This window comes from Orcinus orca, chromosome 3, assembly GCF_937001465.1.
Source record: "Orcinus orca chromosome 3, mOrcOrc1.1, whole genome shotgun sequence".
Lineage (NCBI taxonomy): Eukaryota > Metazoa > Chordata > Mammalia > Artiodactyla > Delphinidae > Orcinus > Orcinus orca.
The window spans coordinates 6,158,592-6,183,555 of record NC_064561.1 but is presented as its reverse complement, the minus strand read 5'-3'; the positions used below and the strand labels follow the sequence as shown (position 1 = coordinate 6,183,555).

Sequence of the window (24,964 nt, the reverse complement as noted above, 5' to 3'; positions counted from 1 at the left end):
ATGTTCTGAGGTTGTTTTTATTCCAAGAATTCCGTGGGCTCAGCCCAGATGCCGTCGGCGTGGGCTCGCCTATAGCACCCACACGCTACAGCACCACAAGGGCGCCCGGGGTCTACGGGAGTCCTGGTCCCCCAGCCAGTCAACGTGACTGAATCCGCCATCAAGGGCCGGCCTGGCTGCCCCCGAGTGGTCCCTCTGCGTCCCATACTCCTCGGGCGGGCGAGGAGTGGGCTTCAATGCCCCCATGTCCCACGCTTTCGGGGTCTGTGCCCTGCAGCCCTGCAGCTCTGTTCTTCTCAGAGGGCATTTCCTGCAGCCCCCCCACTCATCGCGGGGGCATCTCCAGTCGTGGACATCTTCTCTGTCCATGAGGTTTCAGGTGGCCCCTGCTTGGAGCCCCTGCCCAGGCAGGGAGTGGCCACATGCTGGGCCAGAATCAGAGTCCCTGTCCTCCAGGAGCCTGGGACCAGGCCCCAGCGAGGAGGCTAGGAGGCTGCTTCGGCCGCTGTGGGCTGGATCAGCATGGCGGTGGCCTGCAGCGGGTAGTAGCGGCCCCGCCAGGTCTTCCAGAAGATGCCCTTCTTAAGCTGCTGCCGCTGCCGCGGGATGGAATGGAAATACTGGCCATTAAGATTGGAGTGGCCGCAGGTACCGAACCACCAGCCACCTGCCGGGGTCAGAAAAAAGGGGACTTGGTTAGGCCCATGGGTCCTTGGGCCTCCACTGGGCCCAGGATGGGGATGAGGCTGGGTGTTGGATGTCACACACTTTAGATGAGATGTCTTTGGCAGTGGTTGTCAAACTGTGTTCTGAGGAACCCCAGGTTGTGACAAAGGCACCTCAGGGGCTCTGGGTACCCCCCTTCCCGGTAACTGCAGCTTTTATGCCTGTGACCCTGGCGAGTGACTTCTCCGCACCTGGCACATGGCAAACATTTATTAAAGCCTCTCTATGACTGTCATGCATCTCACTAGTTTATATTAGATTGAACCATATGAAATTAACCACTATTCCATCCTTCTTTGACCCACCAAAAGGCAGTTTCATATATTTCACTTCACAGGGCCCGGGCTCTGCCTCCGATTTCATTAGAACAAGATGGGGTCTGTCTCCATGGCTTTGCCACACACCAGCCACCATCCCACAAACGTCATCTCATCATATGTTCATAATAATCCTATGGCGTGGACGGTATGGTTCTACCCATTTTGAAGATGGAGTAAGTGAGTGTTAAGTCAGTTGCCCAAGGGTATGCTGCACGTAAGGAGAAAAGTGGGGAGGGAATAGATGGAGTTGAAGGCAGGGGACGGATGCAGAAAGGTAGGGAGGGGAGGTCCCAGCTGTGTGGCAAAGGGCAAGACAAGGAGGGACAGAGCTTGCTTGCTCACCAGAGAGGCTCTTTGCACAGTTCTTGTCTCCGCGGAGGTCGTGGTCTTGGTCCCAAGTGGAGAAAGGCAGGGAGAGGCCGCTGGGTGAGAAGGTGGTGGCACCCAGTTTGCTGGCCACGGGCGCCGTGAGCTGCAGGCTGTAGGCTGTGTCTTCGCCACCCAGGTGGACAGGGAACTGCAATGACTCGGCATTGCCCTCCCAGTCCTGCAGCTGCACAGCCAGGCGGCTGCCACGCTCCCCCATGATGCGGTGCACCTTCTCCAGGCCCAGCCAGAACTCACCTACAGTGGGAAAGGCCCATCTGTGAGAATGACCCACCTCCGTGGCCCCCTCCTCCCCCTGTGCCTCTGGCCTGCAGGAAACACCCACCTTGGGGGTCTCCGAAGCCATCCTTGTAGGCGTCCCAGGGCTGGTTAAAGTCGACTGAGCCATCCTGGCGCCTCTGAATTACAGTCCAGCCTCCATCTGCCCAGAAAGGTGCAAAGTCACCAGGAGGATTCTTTTTACAAGAGACCCTGACTCCCCCATCTGGCTCCCAAACCCCAAACCACCTCTAAACCAGGGGAGAGCAATGTTCCTCTCATCCATCCCAGCAGGACTGGAGGAAGATGGTTAAAGGAGGAAGATGGGCTGGTCAGCAGGCGGAGGGCTCTGCCTGGATCTTTGTCCCAAGGATCCAGCAGGGAAGGAGAAAGCGGGGAGCAAGGGAGGGAGGGGGGGTGAGCTGCATTTGACAGAAAGACAACCGGGCCCATGATATTTGGGGTACCTGGGGGGCCAGAGCAGCCCTACCTGAGGTCATCTTGCAGTTAACCAGGAATGAGGAGGACCCCCGGGGCTGGATCTGGAACAATCCACTTTGCCTCTCTCCCTCTTCAAACAGCTCTTGGCAGTCCCTGGGCAGTCCTGCAGGGCAGACAAGGGTGGGGGGATTGAAGCAGAGAGCAGTCCTGGGGGTTCCAGGAAACAGGCATGTCTGGGGGCTGGGCAGCGGGTGACAGAGACGGGAGGGGGCAATCTAGAGCTCATGACACACCCCCCACTTGCCTAAAGTCTTCCATAGCACCCCATGCCTTTCCTCGACACAGTCTACAAGGCACCCCAGGACTGGTTGCTATACCCATCCTCCCTCTCCTGCACTGCACGCCCACCCTCTGGCCACATAGCCTTCCTGGTACCACACCCCCCTCCTGCCACAGGGACTTTGCACGTGCTACTGTTCTGAGACCCACTTCCCTCATGCCTTTCCTTGCCTCATATTAAAGGTCCCAGCTTCTGAAAGGGATCATGTCCCTGACCATCCCACCCAGACCAGGTTAGGGGCACTGAGGACTTCCTACTCCCCAACACTGGGGTCATCTGATGGTCTCTCTCCAACTCCCCACACTGAAGGAGGTCCATGAGGCTAGGGACAATGAATGGCTCTTTGCCCACCATCTGGCACCGGTGCCCAGGCTGATCCCAGCCCACAGCAGGTGTTTACTAAAGATGCCATGAAGGAATGACTGAAGGAGCTGGACCAGAGTGGGGATGGGGCAAGAACTGCGATAAACAGGAGGGGGCTCTGCTTTGTCCAGTGGCGGGAGGGGAATCAGGCCCGGATGGGGCTTGGGGACACCACAGAGGCCCTGCCTGGGCTCCCAGATATCAGAGAGGGAGGGGGAAGGATTGAGGAGGGAAGGAGGGAGGAGGGAGGAAAAAACGGAAGGATGGCCAGGGCACATCGGCAGACCGGGGAAGTCGCCGCCCCCAGCCCGTCCCATGCCCAGCCCAGCCCAGCCCCAGCCCAGCCCCAGCCCAGCCCGGAAAGTAGGGGAAAGGTCGCAGGGGGAGGGGAAGGCTCAGGTCGCGGGGTGAATGTGTCCACACTGTGGGAGTGGGGGCGGGCCCGGATGACTGGAGGCATTTTCTGGTCCCTGAAGCAGCTCCCCTTTCCCCTACTTTCCTCTCTTCCAATCACAACAGGCAGCCCGCCAAACCACCAATGTGGCTTCCATTAACACCAGCTGTTTGTCTCCGCAGCTCTGAACTTTCCCATACTTGGCAGAGGCGAGCCTGGAGTCCCCAAACCTACACATGACCCCCCCCCCCCATCACATTCCCCAGCCTGGATCTATGCCTGCGGGCCCCACCCAGAAGCCACTCATACCAGGGCTACGGTTTGGGAGGGTGTAATGGACCCTTCCTGGTTGGGGAGGGGAGGGAAAGTGGTGGGACGGGGAGGTGCCAGAGCCCTCAAGACTAGAGGGCGTGAAGCCAGCAACCAGCCCGAGGGTGTGAAGAGGGAGATCTGAACTTTCACCCAGTTGGCTGCAGACTGCTGCAGATGCCAAGGTGGGTGATGGGGTAGGAGGACCACAAGGAAGCCAGCCAGCTCTGGAGCAGTAGGACAGAGACACCGGGAGCTGGGAATCTGTGTCAGATACCTACAGACATGTTAGGAGATCTGGGGTGCTACGGGGCATACACAATAAAGGAACCAGAACTTGGGGGGGGGGGCGTGGGAAGGGCTGATCAGGGACTTCCGGGCCAATAGAAGGTTGTGGGACGGAAGAGGTGTGTGAGTCAGGAGCCCTGGATTTGTAAGAGATGCAAGAGTGATGCATCTGGCCAAGGAGATGGGGGTTCCCTGCCCTAGCCTCCCCTCCTAGATCCACACTCTAAAAGCCCATGGTGGGTGGGTGGTGGCCAAACATCAGAACCTCCCCTCCCAGGCCGCCATTCTCTCTTCACCCAACGAGGGCTCCAGCCTCCAGCCTCCCTAGCTGGCACCCTTTCGTCCCCCATCCTGTCCCTCCTAGAAGGTTCCAACCTCCAGGAAGGTGGCCCTGAGCTGTACCACCCCTTTTCCCACAGCCCTGCAGCTCAAGTCCCCCTTGGACCCTGTTTCCCAGCCGCCTGCTGCTCCACTTAGTGGCCCGTGGGAAATCCCAGTGGCTTGCTGGGAAGAAGGGTGGGGTGGCCCCGTGGGGCAGGGAGAGGACTGAGGAGGGGGTGTCCCAGTCACCCCTTCACCAGAGGCCCGTCAGCCCACAGGGACGCAGGGCCGGGGCCTCTCTCCTTCTCAGTAAGGTGGACCTGACAAGGGTGGGGGGCAAGAATAGTGGGGGGTGGTTTCCGGAGAACAGCAAAGGTCTGGACACTCACTGTGCAAGCGGCTGATATTTTGAGCTGGGCCAGCAAGTTGGGCCATCTTGGGTAGCCTCTTCCTCCTGGCACGCTTGGCCACCCCATGGCCCAGGTGCATGGGGGCCAAGTGGCCCATCTGGGACAGGACAGGAGGAGGGGGTCAGGTCTGGCTGGCTCAGGCTGCTCGACCTGCTTAGCTCCACGTCCAGACCCATAGGTCCAACTTCAACCTCCCTCCCCACCTGGGGCAAGCATCGGGCACCTGGCTCTGCAGATTCTGGATTCTCAGGTGCTGCTTCTCCAGGTGCCGCTGCTGCTGGGCCACCTTCTGGAAGAGTTGCTGGATCCTGCTGTTCTGAGCCTTGAGCTGAGTCTGGGGAGAGTATAAAACCCTGGTGAGGATCTGGCCTTCCGCCGCCAACTTCTCCATTCATCCCCGGTCCTACTCCCAACTCTCCATCCTTTGAGGCCCGGGCAGGAGAGCCCAGGGAGTCCGGGATGCGCCCCCTCCCGTCCACACCCTTCCAGGGCAGTAGGAGCGTACGTACCTGAAAGCTGCGGAGGGTCTCCGGGACTGCATCGCCGCCAGGAGGGACCAGATTCTCCGGGGCGAACGGCGGTGCGGCTGACCCCTCAGGATCCTTGCAGGCGGCCCCGCACGAGCCCAGACGCCGCTCCAGCTCGCCCAGCTGCCCACGGGTGCGCTCCACGTGCTCGCGTAGCCCGTTGCCGAGCTGCAGGAGCCCGTGCGCCAGCACATTCACCTCGTCCCAGGAGGCGAAGCGCGGCTTCTCGGGAGGCTCCGGGCGGCCCTGCGCGCTCAGCAGCCCGGCGGTGGCAGCGCACAGCACCAGGGCTGCTCCGGCTGTTGGCGCACAGCGCATCCTTCCGGGTGGTGTGGACGCCGGGACGCGGGGATCGGAGAGGCAGGGGTGAGGGGGCGCAAGGGGGACTCGGAGGTCGAGATGAGAGGGGTGGAGACGCGGGGGCCCTGGTGGAGTCTCGCTTGGGTGCAGAAGCCAGAGAGCAAAGACTCGAATCACAGCTTGGCTTGTGCCCGCTACGCCCTCTATTATAAGCACAGTGCGGGAGTAGAAGGCGGAGCCTGGGAGGCGGGGCGCGTGGAGTTCCGGGGCCGGGGCGTGCGGCCGGGGGTGGGGTTCAGTTGCTGGAGGCCGGGTAGTTTTGGGGGTGAGGGGTGCCCTGGGAGGTGCAAAACTCTGGCTCCTCCCACCAGGCCCGGACGTGCGTGGTCAGCCGTGCCTTCTCTGTCGACCGTGGGAGACGTGACTTCCTCTCCCCGCGGTCCCTTTCCAAGCGCCGGAATTTCGAGCCCCCCCCCAGCCCCCGCCGCGCCCAGTGGGGAAAAGGCGCTGGTGTCAGCGGGGACGGGGCGTGCGGGCTGCATTCCTGACCCCCTCCCCAAGTCAAAAGCTGGGGAAGAGGGTCCTGGTACGCTCAGTCCATCAGGGCTAGGCGGAAACCCGGGACCCCTCAAACATCCCCGCCTCCGGAACGCCTCCCGGAGAGCATCCCAAGACCAGGCTGGTCTCCCGGGGAGACATCTCGGGCTTTCGCGCTCCTTCCCGCTCAAGGCTTGGTCGTTGCAGATGCGTTTGTGGGATTCTTTAACGTCCCTCATCCCACTCCGCACAACTTAGTGCCCAGGTGGCAGGGACCAGATTTGTCTTGTTCGGTCTCCAGCGGGTGCCTCTCTCCCCACTGCCCACTCTCTACCCTCAGGGTCTTCAGAGTGTTTGCCTGAATCAAAGCAGGAACCTTGGAACAGAAAGAGGGGATACATGGAAGGAAGTTCTCCCCATTCTCCCTCATTCATTCATTCATTCATTCAAAAACAGTCCTCTGCTCTCCTACATGGAGTTCCCAGGCTGGTGGAGAGACCCCAACACTCCGAGCCTCGGGTAGGGACAGAGTTGGGACAGAGGAAGAACTGAGTGAGGCTGTGAGGTGGACCACTTTCATTTCACAAGGCTAAGCATTTATTCAACAAACTTTTACCAAAGTTCTCCCCCTCCATTCCCACCAACTTCCCTATACCTTGCCTGAAAATTGAGGCTGGCATAGAAAACCTGCCTGCCAGGAAAAACCCAGGGCACGATGGCTCAGAGAACAGGCAAGAAAAACAGAGTTGACTCAGCAGGGCTCCGAGCCAGCTCAGCCTCTGGAATCTAACACTGTGTGCCCCATACACTTGGCTGGGCCAGATGCCAGGATAGCAGATCCCGGCAGCAGTGACAGGCAGGTGGGAAGGGCACAGAGGAAAACCTTGGCAAGGAATAGATCCAGATAGCCACCATCTGGCCTGGCAGCCGGCCTGTCCAGCCCCCAGCCCCTGGCCCCCTTCTGAGTGGGGGACATAGCTATCCAAGAGTGAGCTCTCCTCCTCCCTGCACTGAGAAAAATGATCAATTACCTTCCCAACCTGAAGGCCTCTTTCTGATCCACTCTGAAGTAGCTTCTACCTCTGTGCTGTGTTTCAGAGGGTACAAAGTACACCCAAGCCTCTTAGAGGCACCTTCAGTGAGCAGGCTACAAAAGAGTTTGTCCAGGGACCCAGAGCTGGCCCTGAATTATATCTTAAAAAACTGCTCTGTGGAATATACTTCTGACCCAGCAATAACATATCACCGTGATCAATTGTTTCTTTGGTACCTGCTGTGTGCTGGTTACTATGCTGGGTCCATAATGGTGGGCAAGATGCCCCCTCCACCCAATGTAGGCTACTCTGGGTGAAGTAAATGGCATTAGAAAGGTGACATGCGGGCTGGAGTCTCTCATCAGAAAGCGAAGCAGTAAAATTGACTCTTTATTTTTGTCTGTCTGTGGGCAGCTGAAAGGAAAATCCCTGCCTTTGGGAAATTTCAGTCTGGAGCAGGACACAGTCTCATGAACAGTGTCTTTCCATCTGTATGTATCTCTAGGACCTAGATTACTGGGGACCCCTCAGTCCCTCTGTACTAGTCTTCAATCATTGGGGCTTCTGGTGGGTTGTATGGGAGGAGCTGATCTGTCATTGGAGGGGCTGTGTATAAAAAAGTAGCAGCAGAGACTTCCCTGGTGGTGCAGTGGTTAAGACTCCATGCTCCCAATGCAGGGGGCCCGGGTTTGATCCCTGGTCCGGGAACTAGATCCCACATGCATGCCGCAACTAGGAGTTTGCGTGCCATAACTAAGGAGCCACGTGCCACAACTAAGATCTGACACAACCAAATAAATAAATAAATAATAAATAATGAAGTGTACAACTCAAGTAAAAAAAAAAGTTGTGCACTATTGTGCACTTGTTATATGCCAGGAATTGTTCTAAAGTGATTATATATTCCCTTAATCCCAATAACAACTGCAAATGAAGCAGATACTGTTATTCTATCTTATAAATGAGGATGCAGTGAAAGACAGGTTAAGTACTTGTCCAAGTTCTCACAGTTATCTAGAAAGAGCTAGGATTTGAAACCAGGCTGCCTGACTCACAGCTCTGCTCTTAGCAGCCATGCTACCTTTATTCATAATAGCGCAGTGATCCTTGCTTCCTGATATTTGCACTCTTGTGTAGTTCCTCTCCATCATATAACCAAGAGGATATTGTTGAAATGACAATGTGTGTGACTTCTGAGGTTAGGTCATAAAAAACATGTGACTTCCTTCTTGTTCTTGATTAGCTCACTTGCTCCGGGAGAAGCCAGCCACCATACTGTGAGGACACTCAAGCAGCCCTTTGGAGAGATCTGCAAGGTGAGGAACTGAGGCCTCCACCCAACAACCAGCATCAGCTTGTCTGCCACACAAGGGAGCTATCTTGGAAGCAGATCCTCCAGCCCCAGTCAAGCTTTCAGATGATGTAGCCTCACTTGGCATCTGTTAGCAACCTCATGAGACTCCAAGCCAGAACCACCCAGCTAAGCTGCTCCCAAACTCCTGACCCACAGAAAAGTAAGAAATAATAAATGTGTCTTGTTGTTTTAAGCCACTCATTCTGCAGCTAATACAGTAGCCAACATTTAAGTAGTGCCCACCCTGCACTTGGCATTATTTTATGTATTTTATATATATTCATTCACTTAATATATCCTGTAAGGTCTCTATTTTAAAGAAGGGGAAACAGAGGTACAGAGAGATCACATAGTCTGAGAGAGGAGGTGTGGGGGGAATAAAGTTTCCCAGGAAGACTAGGATTATTATTGAGCTTAAACCTGCTCCAACCATGCTTTATTTTGAATTCTGCCAGTGGCGGACATGGAGTGCAACTAATGCTGCTCCCATGAGTTGCAATCCTGTCTCCTGCTCAAATTTGCACAGAAGCCAAGCCCCCTCTGCCAGCTCTGCTCTCCCACCCACCCCATCCCTCACCCTTTTTTTTTTTTTTGGCTCAGCCGGGTCTTCGTTGCTGCACATGGGATCTTTTTAGTTGCAGCATGCAGACTTCTTAGTTGCAGCATGCATGCAGGCTCTAGTTCCCCGACCAGGGATCGAACCCGGGCCCCCTGCATTGGGAGCATGGAGTCTTACCCACTGGACCACCAGGGAAGTCTCCCTCACCCATGTTTTAGGCACAGATCCTGCATGATCCTATGCTGGACCCCACAGGTCAAACTCCACCTGAAGATATGCTTGGTTTGTTCTGCCCAGAATTTTGAGTATCAGGAGATTTCTAATGAAAATCCGGAATTTCTGCTTCTCTTGAAAAACTGGAAGGTCCAACAGGAGTGGTCTGCAGTCCTGCTTGTTTGCAACGGTCCAAAGCTGAAGGGGAGCTGCCCTCTTTGGCCAAGGGAAGCCCTCCCGCCCCATCACTGCTGTGCGACACAGGCCATTCCATGTTCTGTTTTTTTGCAGATCCTTTAAGCCTCTGATCATTGCCTTTGGGCTGGTGTTTTTCTGTTGCCAGTGCCAGCCTCAGACCAGGGCAAGAGGGACCTCTGTTATGGCACTGCACTTTGGAGGGTGAATGCCTCCACCAGGCAAGGAGTTGTGGGAGCAATGGGTATATTTACTGGAGCCCATAGACTTCCTTTTAGACCATTGAGTTTCCATTTGGGCTGGTGGAAAAGTTCTGGAACTAGGTAGAAGTTGTACAACATTGTATGTGTACTTAATGCCACTGAATTGTATTCATTAAAATGGTTAAACTTTTTCTATTATGTATGTTTTACCACAATTTAAAAACTCTAATCTAAAAAAAACCCAAATCTTATTAAAACAAAAAAGAAATAATAAATTTGAATCTGGCCTTTCATATTGTTTTGAAGGTATATTTTTAAAACTGGGAGGATAGAACATATTTTATTATTTAACAGCATTAGTGTATTAGTTTTCCTTTTTTTTTTAGAAATCAGGAGCATATTTTTTTTTTTTTTGAAGATGTTGGGGGTAGGAGTTTATTAATTAATTAATTTATTTTTGCTGTGTTGGGTTTTCGTTTCTGTGCGAGGGCTTTCTCTAGTTGTGGCAACAGGGGGCCACTCTTCATCGCGGTGCGCGGGCCTCTCACTATCGCGGCCTCTCTTGTTGCGGAGCGCAGGCTCCAGACATGCAGGCTCAGTAGTTGTGGCTCACGGGCCTAGTTGCTCCGCGGCATGTGGGATCCTCCTAGACCAGGGCTCGAACCCGTGTCCCCTGCATTAGCAGGCAGATTCTCAACCACTGCACCACCAGGGAAGCCCAATCAGTTTTCTTTTGCTGTGTAACAAACATTCCCCAAACTTAGTGGCTCAAAACCACATCCAGTGGACTCAGCTGAGCAGTTCTTTTCCCTGGTGATCCTCCCTCACATAAAGGAAGAGAGGCATATATATATATATATTCCACACAAATATATATATATATATATATATATATATTCCATATATATTTCTCTTCTCTGTCTCTCTCTGTCTCTCTCTATATATATGTATGCAAGATTTAATTATAAGGTAGTGCCTAGTTCAGTGTATAACATTCTCAGGATTTGTAACACTTACATGAACAGACAGAAAAAATATTTTCTACTTATTATGTGTAAAGATGAATTGCTATTTTTCTGATGCCCATTCTGATACAACTACTTTTCATGTCAAATATTTACTGTGTCCAAATGTATTCAATTAAAATCATTACTCTGTGAAATAAATAAAACAGAGATGATTCTTGTACAAAAGAGAGAGGAGTAGGGCTTCCCTGGTGGCGCAGTGGTTGAGAGTCCGCCTGCCGATGCAGGGGACACAGGTTCGTGCCCCGGTCTGGGAAGATCCCACATGCCGCGGAGCGGCTGGGCGCGTGAGCCATGGCCGCTGAGCCTGCACGTCCGGAGCCTGTGCTCCGCAACGGGAGAGGCCACAGCAGTGAGAGGCCCGTGTACCGAAAAAAAAAAAAAGAGAGGAGGAGAGAGAGAGAGAGAAACATTTATATACAGAGAGACACATGTATATACATATAATATGCACACACACCTATTATACACATGCACATATATAATGCACACATATACATGTATATATAAAATACACATAGAAAAAAGATAATCACACACACTTTTTTGTGTGTGAATGATTTGAGGGTATGCTGCAGACATGATTAGTGCTTTTACTAAGAACAAGGCCTTTCACTTACGTAACTGCAGCACAGATAGCAACTTGAGGAAGTTTGAGCCTGACATATTGCTGTTATCTAATCTTCAGTCCAGATTCCAGTTTCATCATGTCCTTTACAGCTGTTTTCTCCCCCTCTGGGGTCCCATCCAGGATCACATGGTGCAATTACTTGTTGTGTCTCCTTAGTCCTCCATAATCTGGACCCGTTCCTCAATCATTCTTTGTCCTTCACGACATTGACTTTTTAAAAATTGTTGATTTACAATGTTGTGTTAGTTTCAGGTGTACAGCAAAGTGAATCAGTTATACATATACGTATATCCACTCTTTTTTTGATTCTTTTCCCATATAGGTCATTACAGAGTATTGAGTAGAGTTCCCTGTGCTATACAGTAGGTTCTTACTAGTTATCTATTTTATATATAGTAGTGTGTATATGTCAATCCCAATCTCCCAATTTATCCCTCTTCCATTCCCCCTTGGTAACCATAAGTTTGTTTTCCACATCTGTGACTCTATTTCTGTTTTGTAAATAAGTTCATTTGTACCTTTTTTTCTTTTTTTTTGGCCACACCTTGCGACATGCGTTACTTCCCCGACCAGGGATCGAACCCATGGCCCTTGCAGTGGAATGTGGGGTCTTAACACAGAACCACTAGGAAAGCCCTGTACCATTTTTTTTGACATTGACTTTTTTGAAATGCACACACTAGTTATTGGTGGAATGTTCCTCACTTTGCATTTGTCTGATGCTTCCTCCTGATTACTATGCATTTTTTGGCAGTGATATTGTGACCTCCGGGCATAGTACCAGGGGGCAAATCTGTTTGCCCATATTAGCACCGTTAATTGTGATTTTTAAAAATTTATTCTTGGGACTTCCCTGGTGGTTCAGTGGTTAAGAATCCTCCTGCCAATGCAGGGGACACGGGTTTGATCCCTGGTCCGAGAAGATCCCACATGCCACAGAGCAACTAAGCCCGAGCGCCACAACAACGGACCCCACGTGCTGCAACTACTGGAGCCTGTGGGCCTAGAGCCCGTGCTCTGCAACAAGAGAAGCCACTGCAGTGAGAAGCCCTCGCACCACAACGAAGAGTAGCCCCCACTTGCCACAACTAGAGAAAGCCCGCACTCAGCAACGAACACCCAACGCAGAAAAAAAAAATTCTTTCATTGAGACATCATTGACATAATATTATATTAGTTTCAGATGTACAACATAATGATTCGATATTTATATACATTGCCAAATGATCACCACAATAAGTCTAGTTAACATCCATCATCATACAGAGTTACAAAATTTCTTTCCTTGGGAATTCCCTGGTGGTCCAGTGGTTAGGATTCTGTGGTTTCACTGCTGAGGGCCTGGGCTTAATCCCTGGTCACAGAATTAAGACCCTGCAAGCTACACGGAGCGGCCAAAAAATAAAAATTATTTTCTTATGATGAGAGCTTTTAAGATTTACTCTTAGCCACTTTTGAATATATAATAGTATTATTAATTATAGTTGCCATGCTGTATGTTACAACCCCAGGACTTCCTTATTTTATAACTGGAAGTTTGTATCTTTTGACCTAATTTTGATTATTTTAAGCATTTTTATTTTTTACATTTATTTTGTTGAAGTATAGTTAACTTACAATGTTAATTTCTGCTGTACAGCAAAGTGATTCAGTTATATGTATATATACATTCTTTTTCATATTCTTTTCCATTATGGTTTATCACAGGATATTGAACATAGTTCCTTGTGCTATACAGTAGGACCTTGTGTTTTTTTCTGTTTGTTTGTTTGTTTTGCAGTACGCGGACCTCTCACTGTTGTGGCCTCTCCCGTTGGGGAGCACAGGCTCTGGACGCGCAGGCTCAGCGGCCATGGCTCACGGGCCCAGCCGCTCTGCGGCACGTGGGATCTTCCCGGAGCAGGGCACGAACCCGTGTCCCCTGCATCAGCAGGCGGACTCTCAACCACTGCGCCACCAGGGAAGCCCAGGACCTTGTTTTTTATCCTTCCTATATATAATAGTTTGCATCTGCTAATCCCAAACTCCCAGTCCTTCCCTGTCCCACCCCTCCTCCCCCTTGGCAACCACAAGTCTGTTCTCTATGTCTGTTTGACCACTTAACTTTAATATTGGATGATCAGTGCTGTAATGGGGAAGCACAGGGGCCTAGAAGAGGTCAGAGAAGGGACCTATCCCAGCAGGTAAGGCTTTTTGGGCAGGGGCCCTGGGGCTGAGGAACAGTAAGATTATCCAGATGAAAAGGATATGGAATGGGTGACCCAGATTGGGGAAGAGCATGTGTAATGCATTGTAGCGTGGGATATGTGACTGATTCTTCCCAGACGAGCCCAGAGGGACATTGTATGTGGACATCCCAAAACAAGGCTGCTGGCCCCCCAGGAGTGGCCCCCGCCACCCCTGGCAACTGCCCATGCCCTTTCCTGTCAGCCTTTAGTCACATCAGGTCATCAGGAGAGGTCAGTTTTAGGGCAGGAGCCTCAGAATCTCAGAGCAGAAAGAATGACTCAGATTCTGGGCTGGGGCTCCAGAAAGGAATGGAGTGGCCTCTGCCCAAGACACTCTCCCCATCGCCACCCGTCTCCCAGAGTCCTCCCAGCCTGGGAGCTTGCGTGTGTGTGAACCTGCCGCCTTTGGACACCAGGGCAAACAGCCCTGAACTCACTAAGGTAAGAATAATAATTATAACAGTGCACATTAATTTAGCACCCACCTTTATCCCATTAGGCACTTGCATAGTCTATGTTTTGTCACCCTTTAATCAGCCCTGAAAACGAAAGCATTCCTTTCCCTTTTGGACTGACAGGAAAACTGTGATGTTCTGAGATGTTCACATACTTGGCCAAAGACAGACAGCTTAGAAAGCCCAAGATTTCAACCTAGTTCTCTCTAGTTCCAAACTAATCAATCTTTTTTTTTTTTTAATCCTGTCTGTTTTTGTAAGTTACAATTTTGAATGGGGAAGGCATTTGCATTGTGCCAAACCCCAAAACTCTAAAAATCATAGCTGGAGGACTTCCCTGGTGGTCCAGTGGCTAAGACTCCCAATGCAGGGGCCTGGGCTCACTCCCTGGTCAGGGAACTAGATCCCACATGCCGCAACTAAGAGTTCGTATGCTGCAACTAAAGATCCCGCATGCAGCAACGAAGACCTGGCTCAGCCAAACAAACAAATAAATATTTTTTTAAAAAAGAGAATATTAATTTTAAAAATAAATAAAATAAAAACCATAGCTGGAGAAGTCTCCCTTTTCCTAATTGTGTGTCCACCTAAAACTTTGTTTGAGAATGTTTATCCAGGTTTATTCATAATCACTTTTGAAGTTTTTTTGTATGTCTAAACATTTTCCTTTTCAAAATTGTTATGGACTGAATGTTTGTGTTCCCCTAAAATTCATTATGTGGAAACCCTAATCCCCAGGTGTGATGGTCTTTGGAGGTGGAGCCTTTGGGAGATGATTAGGTCATGAGGACGGGACTCCCATGATGGGATTGGTGCCCTTAGAAAGAGAGACAGGAGAGAGCTTTCTCTCTCTCTCCACCATATGAGAATACAGTAAGAAGGTGGCCATCTGCAAGCCAGGAAGAGAGTTCTCCCCAGGAACCGAATATACCAGCACCTTGATTTTGGACTTCCCAGCCTCCGGAACTGTGAGAAATAAATTTCTGTGTTTAAGCCACCCAGCCTGTGGCATTTTGTTATAGCAGCCCAAGAGGACTAAGACAAAAATGGTGGGGAAAGCATCTTGGCAGTATATTGTAGTGTAATTGACATACCATAATCTGTACATATTTCAGGTGCACAATCTAATCAACTCTGACCTATGTAAACACCTGTGAATCTATCACCATAATCAAGGTAATGGAAATCTCTATCACACCCAGAAGCTTCCTTGTGCCTCTTAAGAACCTCTCCCACTGGCTCCTCCCACCTTCCCCAGGTAACCATGACCTGCTTTCCGTCACTACAGGTAAGTTTGCATTTCCTAGAATTTTATATAAATGGAATCACATAGAGTACATGGAATGTACTCCTTTCTTGCCTGCTTTTTTTTTACTTAACACAATTATTTTGATATTCATCTCTGTTGGAGTGTGTATCAATAGTATATTTATTTTTAACGTTGATATGGATAAACCACAGTTTCTGTATACATTCATCTGTTGAAGGACATTGGGGTTGTTCCAGTCTTTGTTTATTAAAAATAAAGCTGTTATGGACATTCACATACACTTTTTTTTTTCAATTTTTTAAAATTGCAGTATAGTTGATTCACAATGTTGTGTTAATTTCTGCTGTACCGCAAAGTGATTCTGCTATACATATATATACATTCTTTTTTATGTTCTTTTCCATTGTGGTTTATCATAGAATATTGAATATAGTTCCCTGTGCTATGCAATAGGACCTTGTTGCTTATCCATCCTATATATAATAGTTTGCATCTGTTCATCCCAAACTCCCAATCCCTCTCTCCCCCATCCCCCCTCCCTCTTGGCAACCACAAGTCTGTTCTCTGTGTCTGTGAGTCTGTTTCTATTTCATAGATAAGTTTATTTGTGCCATATTTTAGATTTCACATGTAAGTGATATCATATGGTATTTGTCTTTCTCTTTCTGACTTACTTCACTTTGTATGATAATCTCTAGTTGCATCCAATGTCACATACAAGTTTTTGATGGGAGAGTGCTTTCATTTCTCTTGGAGGAAATTTTTTAAAATAAATTTATTTATTTATTTTTGCCTGCGTTGGGCCTTCTTTGTTGTGCGCAACTTTCTCTAGTCGCGGTGAGCAGGGGCTACTCTTCATTGCGGTGCGCAGGCTTCTCATTGCGGTGACTTCTCTTGTTGCAGAGCATGGGTTCTAGGTGCACAGGCTTCAGTAGTTGTGGCATGCAGGCTCAGTAGTTCTGGCACACAGGCTTAGTTGCTCCGTGGCACGTGGGATTGTCCCCGACCAGGACTCAAACCCATGTCCCCTACATTAGCAGGCGGATTCTTAACCACTGCTCCACCAGGGAAGTCCGGAAGATTTTTTAATTAAAAATTTTAATTTCAATCTCCCTAACACTCTTGTCCCCTATCTGTCCAGTTCCCCTCACTCATACCCAAAATCACTGTCAATAGTTTCTCCTCTGTCATTCTTGCATTTATTTATACAGATATAAGCAATTTTCCCCACTATCTTTACACAGAAGATAGCATGTCACATGCACTGTTTTGTATCTTTTTTCACTTGACATAAATCTCAGAGTTCTTATCAGCCCATAGAAGGTTCCTCATTTTTTATATAGTAGCTGAATAGTATTCCATTTATACTTGTACTGTATTTAACCAGGTCCCTATTAAGGACCTGCGTTGTCCCTAATCCTTTGCTATTACAAACCATGCACTAATGAATAACCTTGCAGACTGTCATTTTGTACCTATGCAATTATACCTGGAGAAAGAGTTTCCCAAAGTGGAATTACTAGGTCAAAAGGGATATATATTCGTAATTTTGATGAATTTTACCAAATTGCCCTCCATGGAGTTGGGCCAGTATACACTGGCACCAACAATGAGAGACCACTTATTTTCTCTCAGCATTGTCAGTAAATTACCTTATTAAACTTTGGAGTTTTGCCACTCTGATACGTGGAAAACGGCACCTCACATAGTTTAAATTTTCATCTGTCTTAGTATGAGATGACCTTTTCAGATGCTTAATAGCCATTTGTATTTCCTTTGCCCTATTAAAAAAATTCTTGTGTTGTTCTTTCTGTTATTTTTTTTTCTTTCTGTTATTGATTTCTACTAGGCAGATTAAGTCTTTGTGATATGAATTGCAAACTTTTTTCTCAGCTTTTCATTTGTCTCTGACTTTGCTTTAAATATTTTTTGCCATACAGAAATTTTATGTGTGTATGAGAGAGAGCAAACTAATCAATTTTTAAAAATGTCTTCTAGATTGCAGGAGAAGGGATAGAATAGGAGTTTGGGATTAACAGATACACACTACTATATATAAAATAGATAACCAACAAGGACCTGCTGTATAGCACAGGGAACTATATACAATATCTTGTAATAATTTACAGTGGAAAAGAATCTGTAAAAGAATCTATATATAAAAATGTATATGTATACATTTATATATACAAATGTACATGTATTCATATATATGTATCACTGAGTTACTTTTCTGTAACCTGAAACTAACACTACATTGTAAATCAACTATAATTCAATTAAAAAAATAAAGACCAGCTTTTCGAGGGTGGTGGCGAGCGTGGATAGGGCGCTATGAAGGCCTCGGGCACGCTTCGAGAATACAAAGTGGTGGGGCGCTGCCTGCCGACCCCGAAGTGCCGCACGCCGCCCCTCTATCGCATGCGGATCTTTGTGCCTAACCATGTTGTTGCCAAGTCCCGCTTCTGGTACTTTGTATCTCAGCTGAAGAAGATGAAGAAGTCTTCAGGGGAAATTGTCTACTGTGGACAGGTGTTTGAAAAATCTCCCCTGCGGGTGAAGAACTTCGGCATCTGGCTGCGCTATGACTCCCGCAGTGGCACCCACAACATGTACCGGGAGTACCGGGACCTGACCACAGCCGGTGCTGTCACCCAGTGCTACCGAGACATGGGCGCCCGGCACCGTGCCCGGGCCCACTCGATCCAGATCATGAAGGTGGAGGAGATCGCAGCCAGCAAGTGCCGCCGACCAGCAGTCAAGCAATTCTACGACCCCAAGATCAAATTCCCACTGCCCCACCGGGTCCTCCGTCGCCAGCACAAGCCACGCTTCAGCACCAAGAGGCCCAACACCTTCTTTTAGATGCAGGACCTCCCTGTCCCCAGGTCTGCCCAAATAAAACTCGCTGGGAAAACAAAAATAAAATAAAATAAAATAAAATAAAATAAAATAAAATAAAGACCAGGGCTTTCCTGGTGGCGCAGTGGTTGAGAGTCCGCCTGCCGATGCAGGGAATGCGGGTTCGTGCCCCGGTCCGGGAAGATCCCACATGCCGCGGAGCGGCTGGGCCCGTGAGCCATGGCCGCTGAGCCTGCGTGTCCGGAGCCTGTGCTCCGCAACGGGAGAGGCCACAACAGTGAGAGGCCCGCGTACCGCAAAAAAAAAAAAAATAAAATAAAAATAGTAATAAAATAAAAAATAAAGACCAAAAAAAAAAAGGTCTTCTAGGTTTTGTCACAGAAAATCCTTATTGCAAGATAAAATTCTCCCTCTTTTTCCCTTGCAGAACATTTATGGTTTTATTTTCATGCTTAGTTATTTGATTGAAATTACAACATCTTAATGAGTCAGTTACACCACTTCCCTAACCAATGACTTATTGTAACAGCGATTGGCTGACAGTCTGGAAACAACCTAAGTGTTCCAACATGAAGGAACAGCCATCAAGTGCAACAAGATTTCAAATTGCAAACTATTTCAAGGAAGTACTTAGTGACCTAGGAAAAATATAGGGTGTGTTAAACAAGAAATCCAAACTGTGTATCCAGTAGCGTTCCAATATTTCTTCCGTTCCTGTTTTTTAGCTGAAGTGCAGTTAATCTACAACGTTGTGTTAGTTTCAAGTGTACAGCAAAGTGTTTCTGTTCCAATGTTTCTTTTTAAACGTGTTTATGAGAAAAGAGCCTGGCGAGAAACAGAGAAATGGACTAATAATCTCAGGCAGGGTTTCTGTGAGAACATTCATTTATTCATTAAGATAATTGTTGATGCCCAGATCACAAAAGGGAGGCAGCTCTGCATCTCTTACTGGCAGTGCCCATCACCACCAATGAAGTCACTGTGCTGAAAAATCGAACTTGAACCTAAAAAATTCTCTAGAATGTCCAAAATCCAAAATTGCAGCAATGAGGTACCTGTGGCCGTCAAGCACTTGAAACGTGGCCATTCCAAGTTGACATGTGATGTGCTCTAAATGTAAACAACACACCAGATTTGGAAGAGTTGGTTAAAAAAAAAAAGTGTTAAAATATCTAAGTTTTTAATATTCATTGCATGTTGAAATCATCAAGTTTTGGATATGTTAGGTTAAAATTAACTGGTCAAAATAAAGAGAAAGACAAATACCGCATGACATCACTTGTATGTGGAATCTAAAATATGACACAAATGAACCTATCTACGAAACAGAAACACTCACAGACATAGAGAACAGACTTGTGGTTACCAAGGGGCAGGGGCTGGGGGAGGGAAGGATTGGGAGTTTGGGATTAGCAGATGCAAACTATTATATACAGGATGGCTAAACAACAAGGTCCTACTGTATAGCACAGGGAACTATATTCAATATCCTGTGATAAACCATAATGGAAAAGAATATGAAAAAGAATGTATATATATGTATAATGAATCACTTTGCTGTACAGCAGTAATTAACACAACATTATAAATCAACTATATTTGGGAATTCCCTGGCGGTCCAGTGGTTAGGACTCTGTGCTTCCACTGCAGGGGGCAAGAGTTCCATCCCTTGGGGGCAAGTGGTGCAGCTAAAAAAATTTAAAAATAGATAAAGAAACAAATAAATAAATCAACTATACTTCAATACAAGTAATTATAAAAAATGATTAAAATAAATTTCATCTTCTTTGTTTTTGTGTTTAAAGTGGCTACTAGAAAAATTTAAATTGCACGTCATTCATATTTGTGGCTCACATTATATTTTTGGTTTTTTGTTTGTTTTTTTGTTTTTGCGATACGCGGGCCTCTCACTGTTGTGGCCTCTCCCGTTGCAGAGCACAGGCTCCGGACGCGCAGGCTCAGCAGCCATGGCTCACAGGCCCAGCTGCTCCACGGCATGTGGGATCTTCCCAGACCGGGGCATGAACCCTTGTCCCCTGCATCGGCAGGCGGACGCTCAACCACTGCGCCACCAGGGAAGCCCCACATTATATTTTTATTAGACAGCATTGGTCTAGATCTAGATAACAAATTTTACAAAATATGGAAGACGGAGAACATCTTAAATGACACCACAGGTGTGCAGTCAGCTAAATCCAAACTGTGAGAGGATAAATCTTTTTCTTTCTAACAAGTAAATTGCAAATAAATAAATAAGAAATAAAAAATAAAAAGCTGGTGAGAAAATTTTTAGATCAAAAGAGATTTTAAAACATTTTGACCAAATGCAATGTATGGATATTTAAATATCTTTATTCAAAACATCTCTAAAATAATAAAACAAAAGATAAAACAAATTATAACATTTATGAGACAACTAGAAATTTGAACACTTACTGGACATTTGACGATAATAAGTTTTTAAAGTATAATAATGCTATTATGGGTATTTTAAAAAGAAATGATTCCCAAAACAAAAAAGTCCATATCTCCTAGAATGCACGCTCAAATATTTACAGGTGAGGGACCATCTGGGATTTGCTTCAAAATAATCCAGGGACTTCCCTGGTGGCACAGTGGTTAAGAATCCATCTGCCAATGCAGGGGACACAGGTTTGAGCCCTGGTCCGGGAAGATCCCACATGCTGTGGAGCAACTAAGCCCTGTCTGCGTGCAGCAATGAAGGCCCAATGCAACCAAAAATAAATTAATAAGTTTATTTTTTTTAAGTTGTATGTGATTTCACCAAAATAACACTTAAAAAAAAACAAGAACAAAAACAAAGTAATCCAGATGGGAGGAAGTGGGAACCTGGGAGGAGATGAAACAAGACTGAGTTGATAACTGGTGTTCATGTTATACAATCTACTTTTTTTTCATTGTGGAAAAATATACATCAAATAAAATTTGCCATTTGAAGTATTCTGAAGTGTACAGTTTAGTGGCATCAAGTACATTTTGCTACTATTTTTGGTTTAAAATTCTCCAAAATCAGTAGTTGTAGCCCGGGGGCTCAATTGGGATCTTAGTGGGATCTTACTTAGTTCCCGGACCAGGGATCAAACCCTCATCCCCTGCATTGTAAGGCGGACTCTTTACCACTGGACCACTAGGGAAGTCCCCCAATTTTTTTCCCCACTATTTATTTATTTGGCTGTGCCGGGTTTTAGTTGTGGCATCAGGGATCTAGTTCCCTGACCAGGGATCCAACCCGGGCCCCCTGCACTGGGAGCGCAGGGTCTTAACCACTGGACCACCAGGGAAGTCCCTGGTAGATCCAATTTTGATGGGCTAGCGCAGCAATTTTTATTTCTCTCTTTAGTTTCTTAATTTTCTATGATGAATATGCTAATTAAAAAAATATTTATTTATTTAGGCTGCGCCAAGTCTTAGTTGTGGCATGAGGGATCTTTTGTTGCGGCATGCATGTGGGATCAACTTCCCTGACCAAGGGATCCAACCCCGGCCCCCCGCATTGGGAGCGCAGAGTCTCACCCACTGGGCCACCAGGGAAATCCCATGAATGTGCTAATTTTAAGAAAGTATTTTTGTAACAATAAGAAAAAGCTAGAGATTGCCTCTTTCCTTCCTTCTTTCCTCCCTCCCTCCCTCCTTTCTTTCTATCTTTCTTTCTCTCTCTCCTTTCTTTCTTTCTCTCTCTTTCTCTTTTCTCCTTCTCTCTCTCTTTTCTTCCTTCCTTCCTTCCTTTCTTTTAAAAATTTTCTGAAGAATAATTCTTACCCGAAGTGGCCTCCTGGTGGCGAATCAGAGAGCAGCTCACGCGCGTTCCTTTCCGCTGTCACGGGCTCCCGGGAGGGAAGGAAAGTGCCCGTGGCTGCTGAGCGCCCCCTGTGCGCGATTCCTGAGGGCCGAGGGGCCCCCCAGAAGTGGCCTCGAGGTCTTGTCCTAGAAGATGAAGGATTCAAAGGAGGAGGCAAAGGGAGATGTGGAGGTGATGAGTAGCAACTTTCCTCTTATTCCCTCCTCCCCGCCCCCAACTTCCTCCTCCTTTCAGGCCATCTCTTTTACTTACCAGCAATTCATCCGTTCATCAATGAACTGAGCGCCTACTGTGTGCCAGGCCCTTTTTTTTTTTTTTTTTTTTCCGGTACGCGGGCCTCTCACTGTTGTGGCCTCTCCCGTTGCGGAGCACAGGTTCCGGACGCGCAGGCTCAGCGACCATGGCTCACGGGCCCAGCCGCTCTGCAGCATGTGGAATCCTCCCAGACCAGGGCTCGAACCCGTGTCCCCTGCATCGGCAGGCGGACCCTCAACCACTGCGCCACCAGGGAAGCCCCAGGCCCCTTTTTAAGCACCAGGGACAAAGGCCTTGCCCTAATGGAGCTGGCACAATGGCTGTGTGAAAGAGACACAGTAAACAAATAAAGAAAATATATAGCATGTTACGTGGTGATAAGTACTAAAAAGAAAAATAAATCGAAGAAGGGAGATACAGAATGGGGGGATGTTGGCAATTTAAACTAGAGTGGTCAGGAACTGTCTCACTGGGTGTGTGAGTAGTGAAGTGAAGGATGTGAAGAGGTCAGTCAGGCAGATATCAGGGGGAAGGGCATTCTAGGAGGAGGGAATAGCCAGTGCAAAGGCCCTGAGGTTCCTGAGGTTCCTGAGGCAGGAATGTGCCTGATGAGTTCGAGGAACACTAAGAAGTTCGGGTTGGCGGTGGGGGGCTGGGGGCAGAATCAGACAGAGAAAAAAATACACAAATGTGGCAACAGGTTAGCATTTGCTGTAAGGAAGACACACACACATCTAGGTGTGTATATATAGAGAGAGAGGTATAGATATAGATACACATTTTCTTTCTGAACCTTTTTTGAGCCGGTTACAGACATGACTCTTTCTTATTCCTAAATACTTCAATTTATATTTCCTGAGAAAAAGGGCCTTCTCCTATGGAGGGTTTCTCTACCTTATTGACACCGAGGCTGGATAATTCTCTGCTGTAGAGGGCTGTCCTACACTGCAGGATTTTTAGCCTCCGTGGCCTCCACCCACTAGGTGTCAGTAGCACACACACCCTGGCTGTGACGGCCAAAAATGTCTTCATACATTACATAAATGTCCCCTGGATGACAGACAGTGCCCCTCCCCCAACCAGTGGAGAACCATTGCTTATATAACTACAGTATAATGATCACAATCAGGAAATTTAATACTGATCTAATCTTGCTACCTGAACTACAGATATTCAAATGTTATCAAAGGTTCAATAATGTCTTTCTTAGTAATTTTTATTTTCTGGTCTCTGGTCCAATCCAGGATCACACATTGCAGACAAATGTCATGCCTGGAATGTCCTTTCTCCTTTCCTTGTCTTTCATGACATTGACTTTTAAAAAAAATTTTATTGAAGTATAGTTGATTTACAATGTTGTGTTAATTTCTGCTGCACGGCAAAGTGATTCAGTGTTTTATATATATATATATATATATATATATATATATATATATTCTCTTTCATATTCTTTTCCATTGTGGTTTATCACAGAATATTGAATATCGTTCCCTGTGCTATACAGTAGGACCTTGTTTTTACCCATCCTGTATAAAATAGTTTGCATCTGCTAATCCCAAACTCCCAATCCTTCCTTCCCCCACCTCCCTCCCCCTTGGCGACCACAAGTCTGTTCTCTATGTCTGTGAGGCTGTTTCTGTTTTGTAGATAGGTTCATTTGTGTGGTATTTTAGATTCCACATATAAGTGGTATCATATGGTACTTGTCTTTCCCTTTGTGACTTACTATGCTTAGTATGATAAACTCTAGGTCCATCCATGTTGTTGCAAATGGCATTATTTAATTGTTTTTTATGGCTGAGTAGTATTCCATTGTATTTATATATACCACATCTTCTTTATCCATTCATCTGTTGATGGACACTTAGGTTGTTTCCATGTCTTGGCTATTGTAAATAGTGCTGCTATGAACATTGGGGTGAATGTATCTTTTTGAATTAGAGTTTTGTCTGGATATATGCCCAGTAGTGGGATTGCTGGATCATACGGTAGCTCTATTTTTAGTTTTTTGAGGATCCTCCATACTGTTCTCCATAGTGGCTGTATCAATTTACATTCCCACCAACAGTGTAGGAGGGTTCCCTTTTCTCCACACCCTCTCCAGCATTTGTTATTTGTAGACTTTTTGACATTGACATTTTTGAAGGTCATAGGCCAGTCGTTTTGTAGAACATCCCTGTCTGGGACATTGGGGACATTGCATTTGTCTGGGGACATTGCATTTGTCTGATTTTCCTCATGAATAGATTCAGGTTAAGCATCTTTGGAAGAAATACCACAGAAGTGATGGTGTGTCCTTCTCTATGCAGTATATTAGGATTTGATTTGTCCATTTGCCCCATTCCTGGTCATTTTAACTATGATCACTTGATGAAGCATTATCTCTCTGTTTCTCCTCTGTGAAGTGACAACTTTTTCCTCTGTCATGAATGGGTATTTTATGGGTGGTTACACTGAAACTACACAAATATCCTGTTTCCTCACGGAACTTTCACTGACTATCTCATCCATTGAGGATTCTGGCCTGAATCAACTGTCCTGATATTAATAATTTTTTTTCATATCTATTTAATTTATTTATTTATTTGGTTGTGCCAGGTCTTAGTTGTGGCATGCGAACTCTGTTGTAGCATGCACACGGCATGTAGTTCCCTGACCAGGGATCGAACCCAGGTCCCCTACATTGGGAGCGCAGAGTCTTAACCTCTGTGCCACCAGGGAAGTCCCTTAATAACTGCTTTAAATAGATACTGAACAGGCTGAAAAGGTTGCTTCTAACATACATGTGAAGTGGGAAGAGTAACAATGAAATGCACATCCATGTAAATTTCAACCAGGCTCAGAAAGAGATACATCGGCATATGTGAAACCCCAGCACGTTCCTGCCTGGGGATAAACATGGATTGTTCAAAGCTGGGGACGGGCGTGGGGGGCAGGAG

At 47.3% G+C, this 24,964-nt stretch overlaps 2 protein-coding genes and 1 long non-coding RNA gene across 3 annotated transcripts; 2 read left to right on the top strand and 1 right to left on the bottom strand.

Moving 5' to 3' along the window:
• Position 1: 1 nt before the first annotated feature.
• On the bottom strand, positions 2-5,402 carry ANGPTL4 (angiopoietin like 4). Its single transcript, XM_004277317.3, has 7 exons — positions 5,067-5,402; positions 4,781-4,891; positions 4,537-4,654; positions 2,182-2,295; positions 1,759-1,854; positions 1,389-1,670; positions 2-667 (listed from the first exon to the last, which is right to left on the bottom strand). Exons 1-7 carry the CDS (start codon positions 5,400-5,402, stop codon positions 486-488), a joined length of 1,239 nt encoding a protein of 412 aa, XP_004277365.1. The 3' UTR covers positions 2-485.
• Positions 5,310-10,538, top strand: LOC117195704 (uncharacterized). The gene is made up of 3 exons (XR_004475482.2): positions 5,310-5,450; positions 8,199-8,469; positions 9,373-10,538. It is a non-coding gene; the product is annotated as an uncharacterized LOC117195704 (long non-coding RNA).
• Positions 10,539-17,373: 6,835 nt separating this feature from the next.
• On the top strand, positions 17,374-18,006 carry LOC101290477 (60S ribosomal protein L18a-like). Its single transcript, XM_033400993.2, has one exon. It carries the CDS (start codon positions 17,423-17,425, stop codon positions 17,951-17,953), a length of 531 nt encoding a protein of 176 aa, XP_033256884.1. The 5' UTR covers positions 17,374-17,422; the 3' UTR covers positions 17,954-18,006.
• The last annotated feature ends 6,958 nt before the right edge of the window (positions 18,007-24,964 follow it).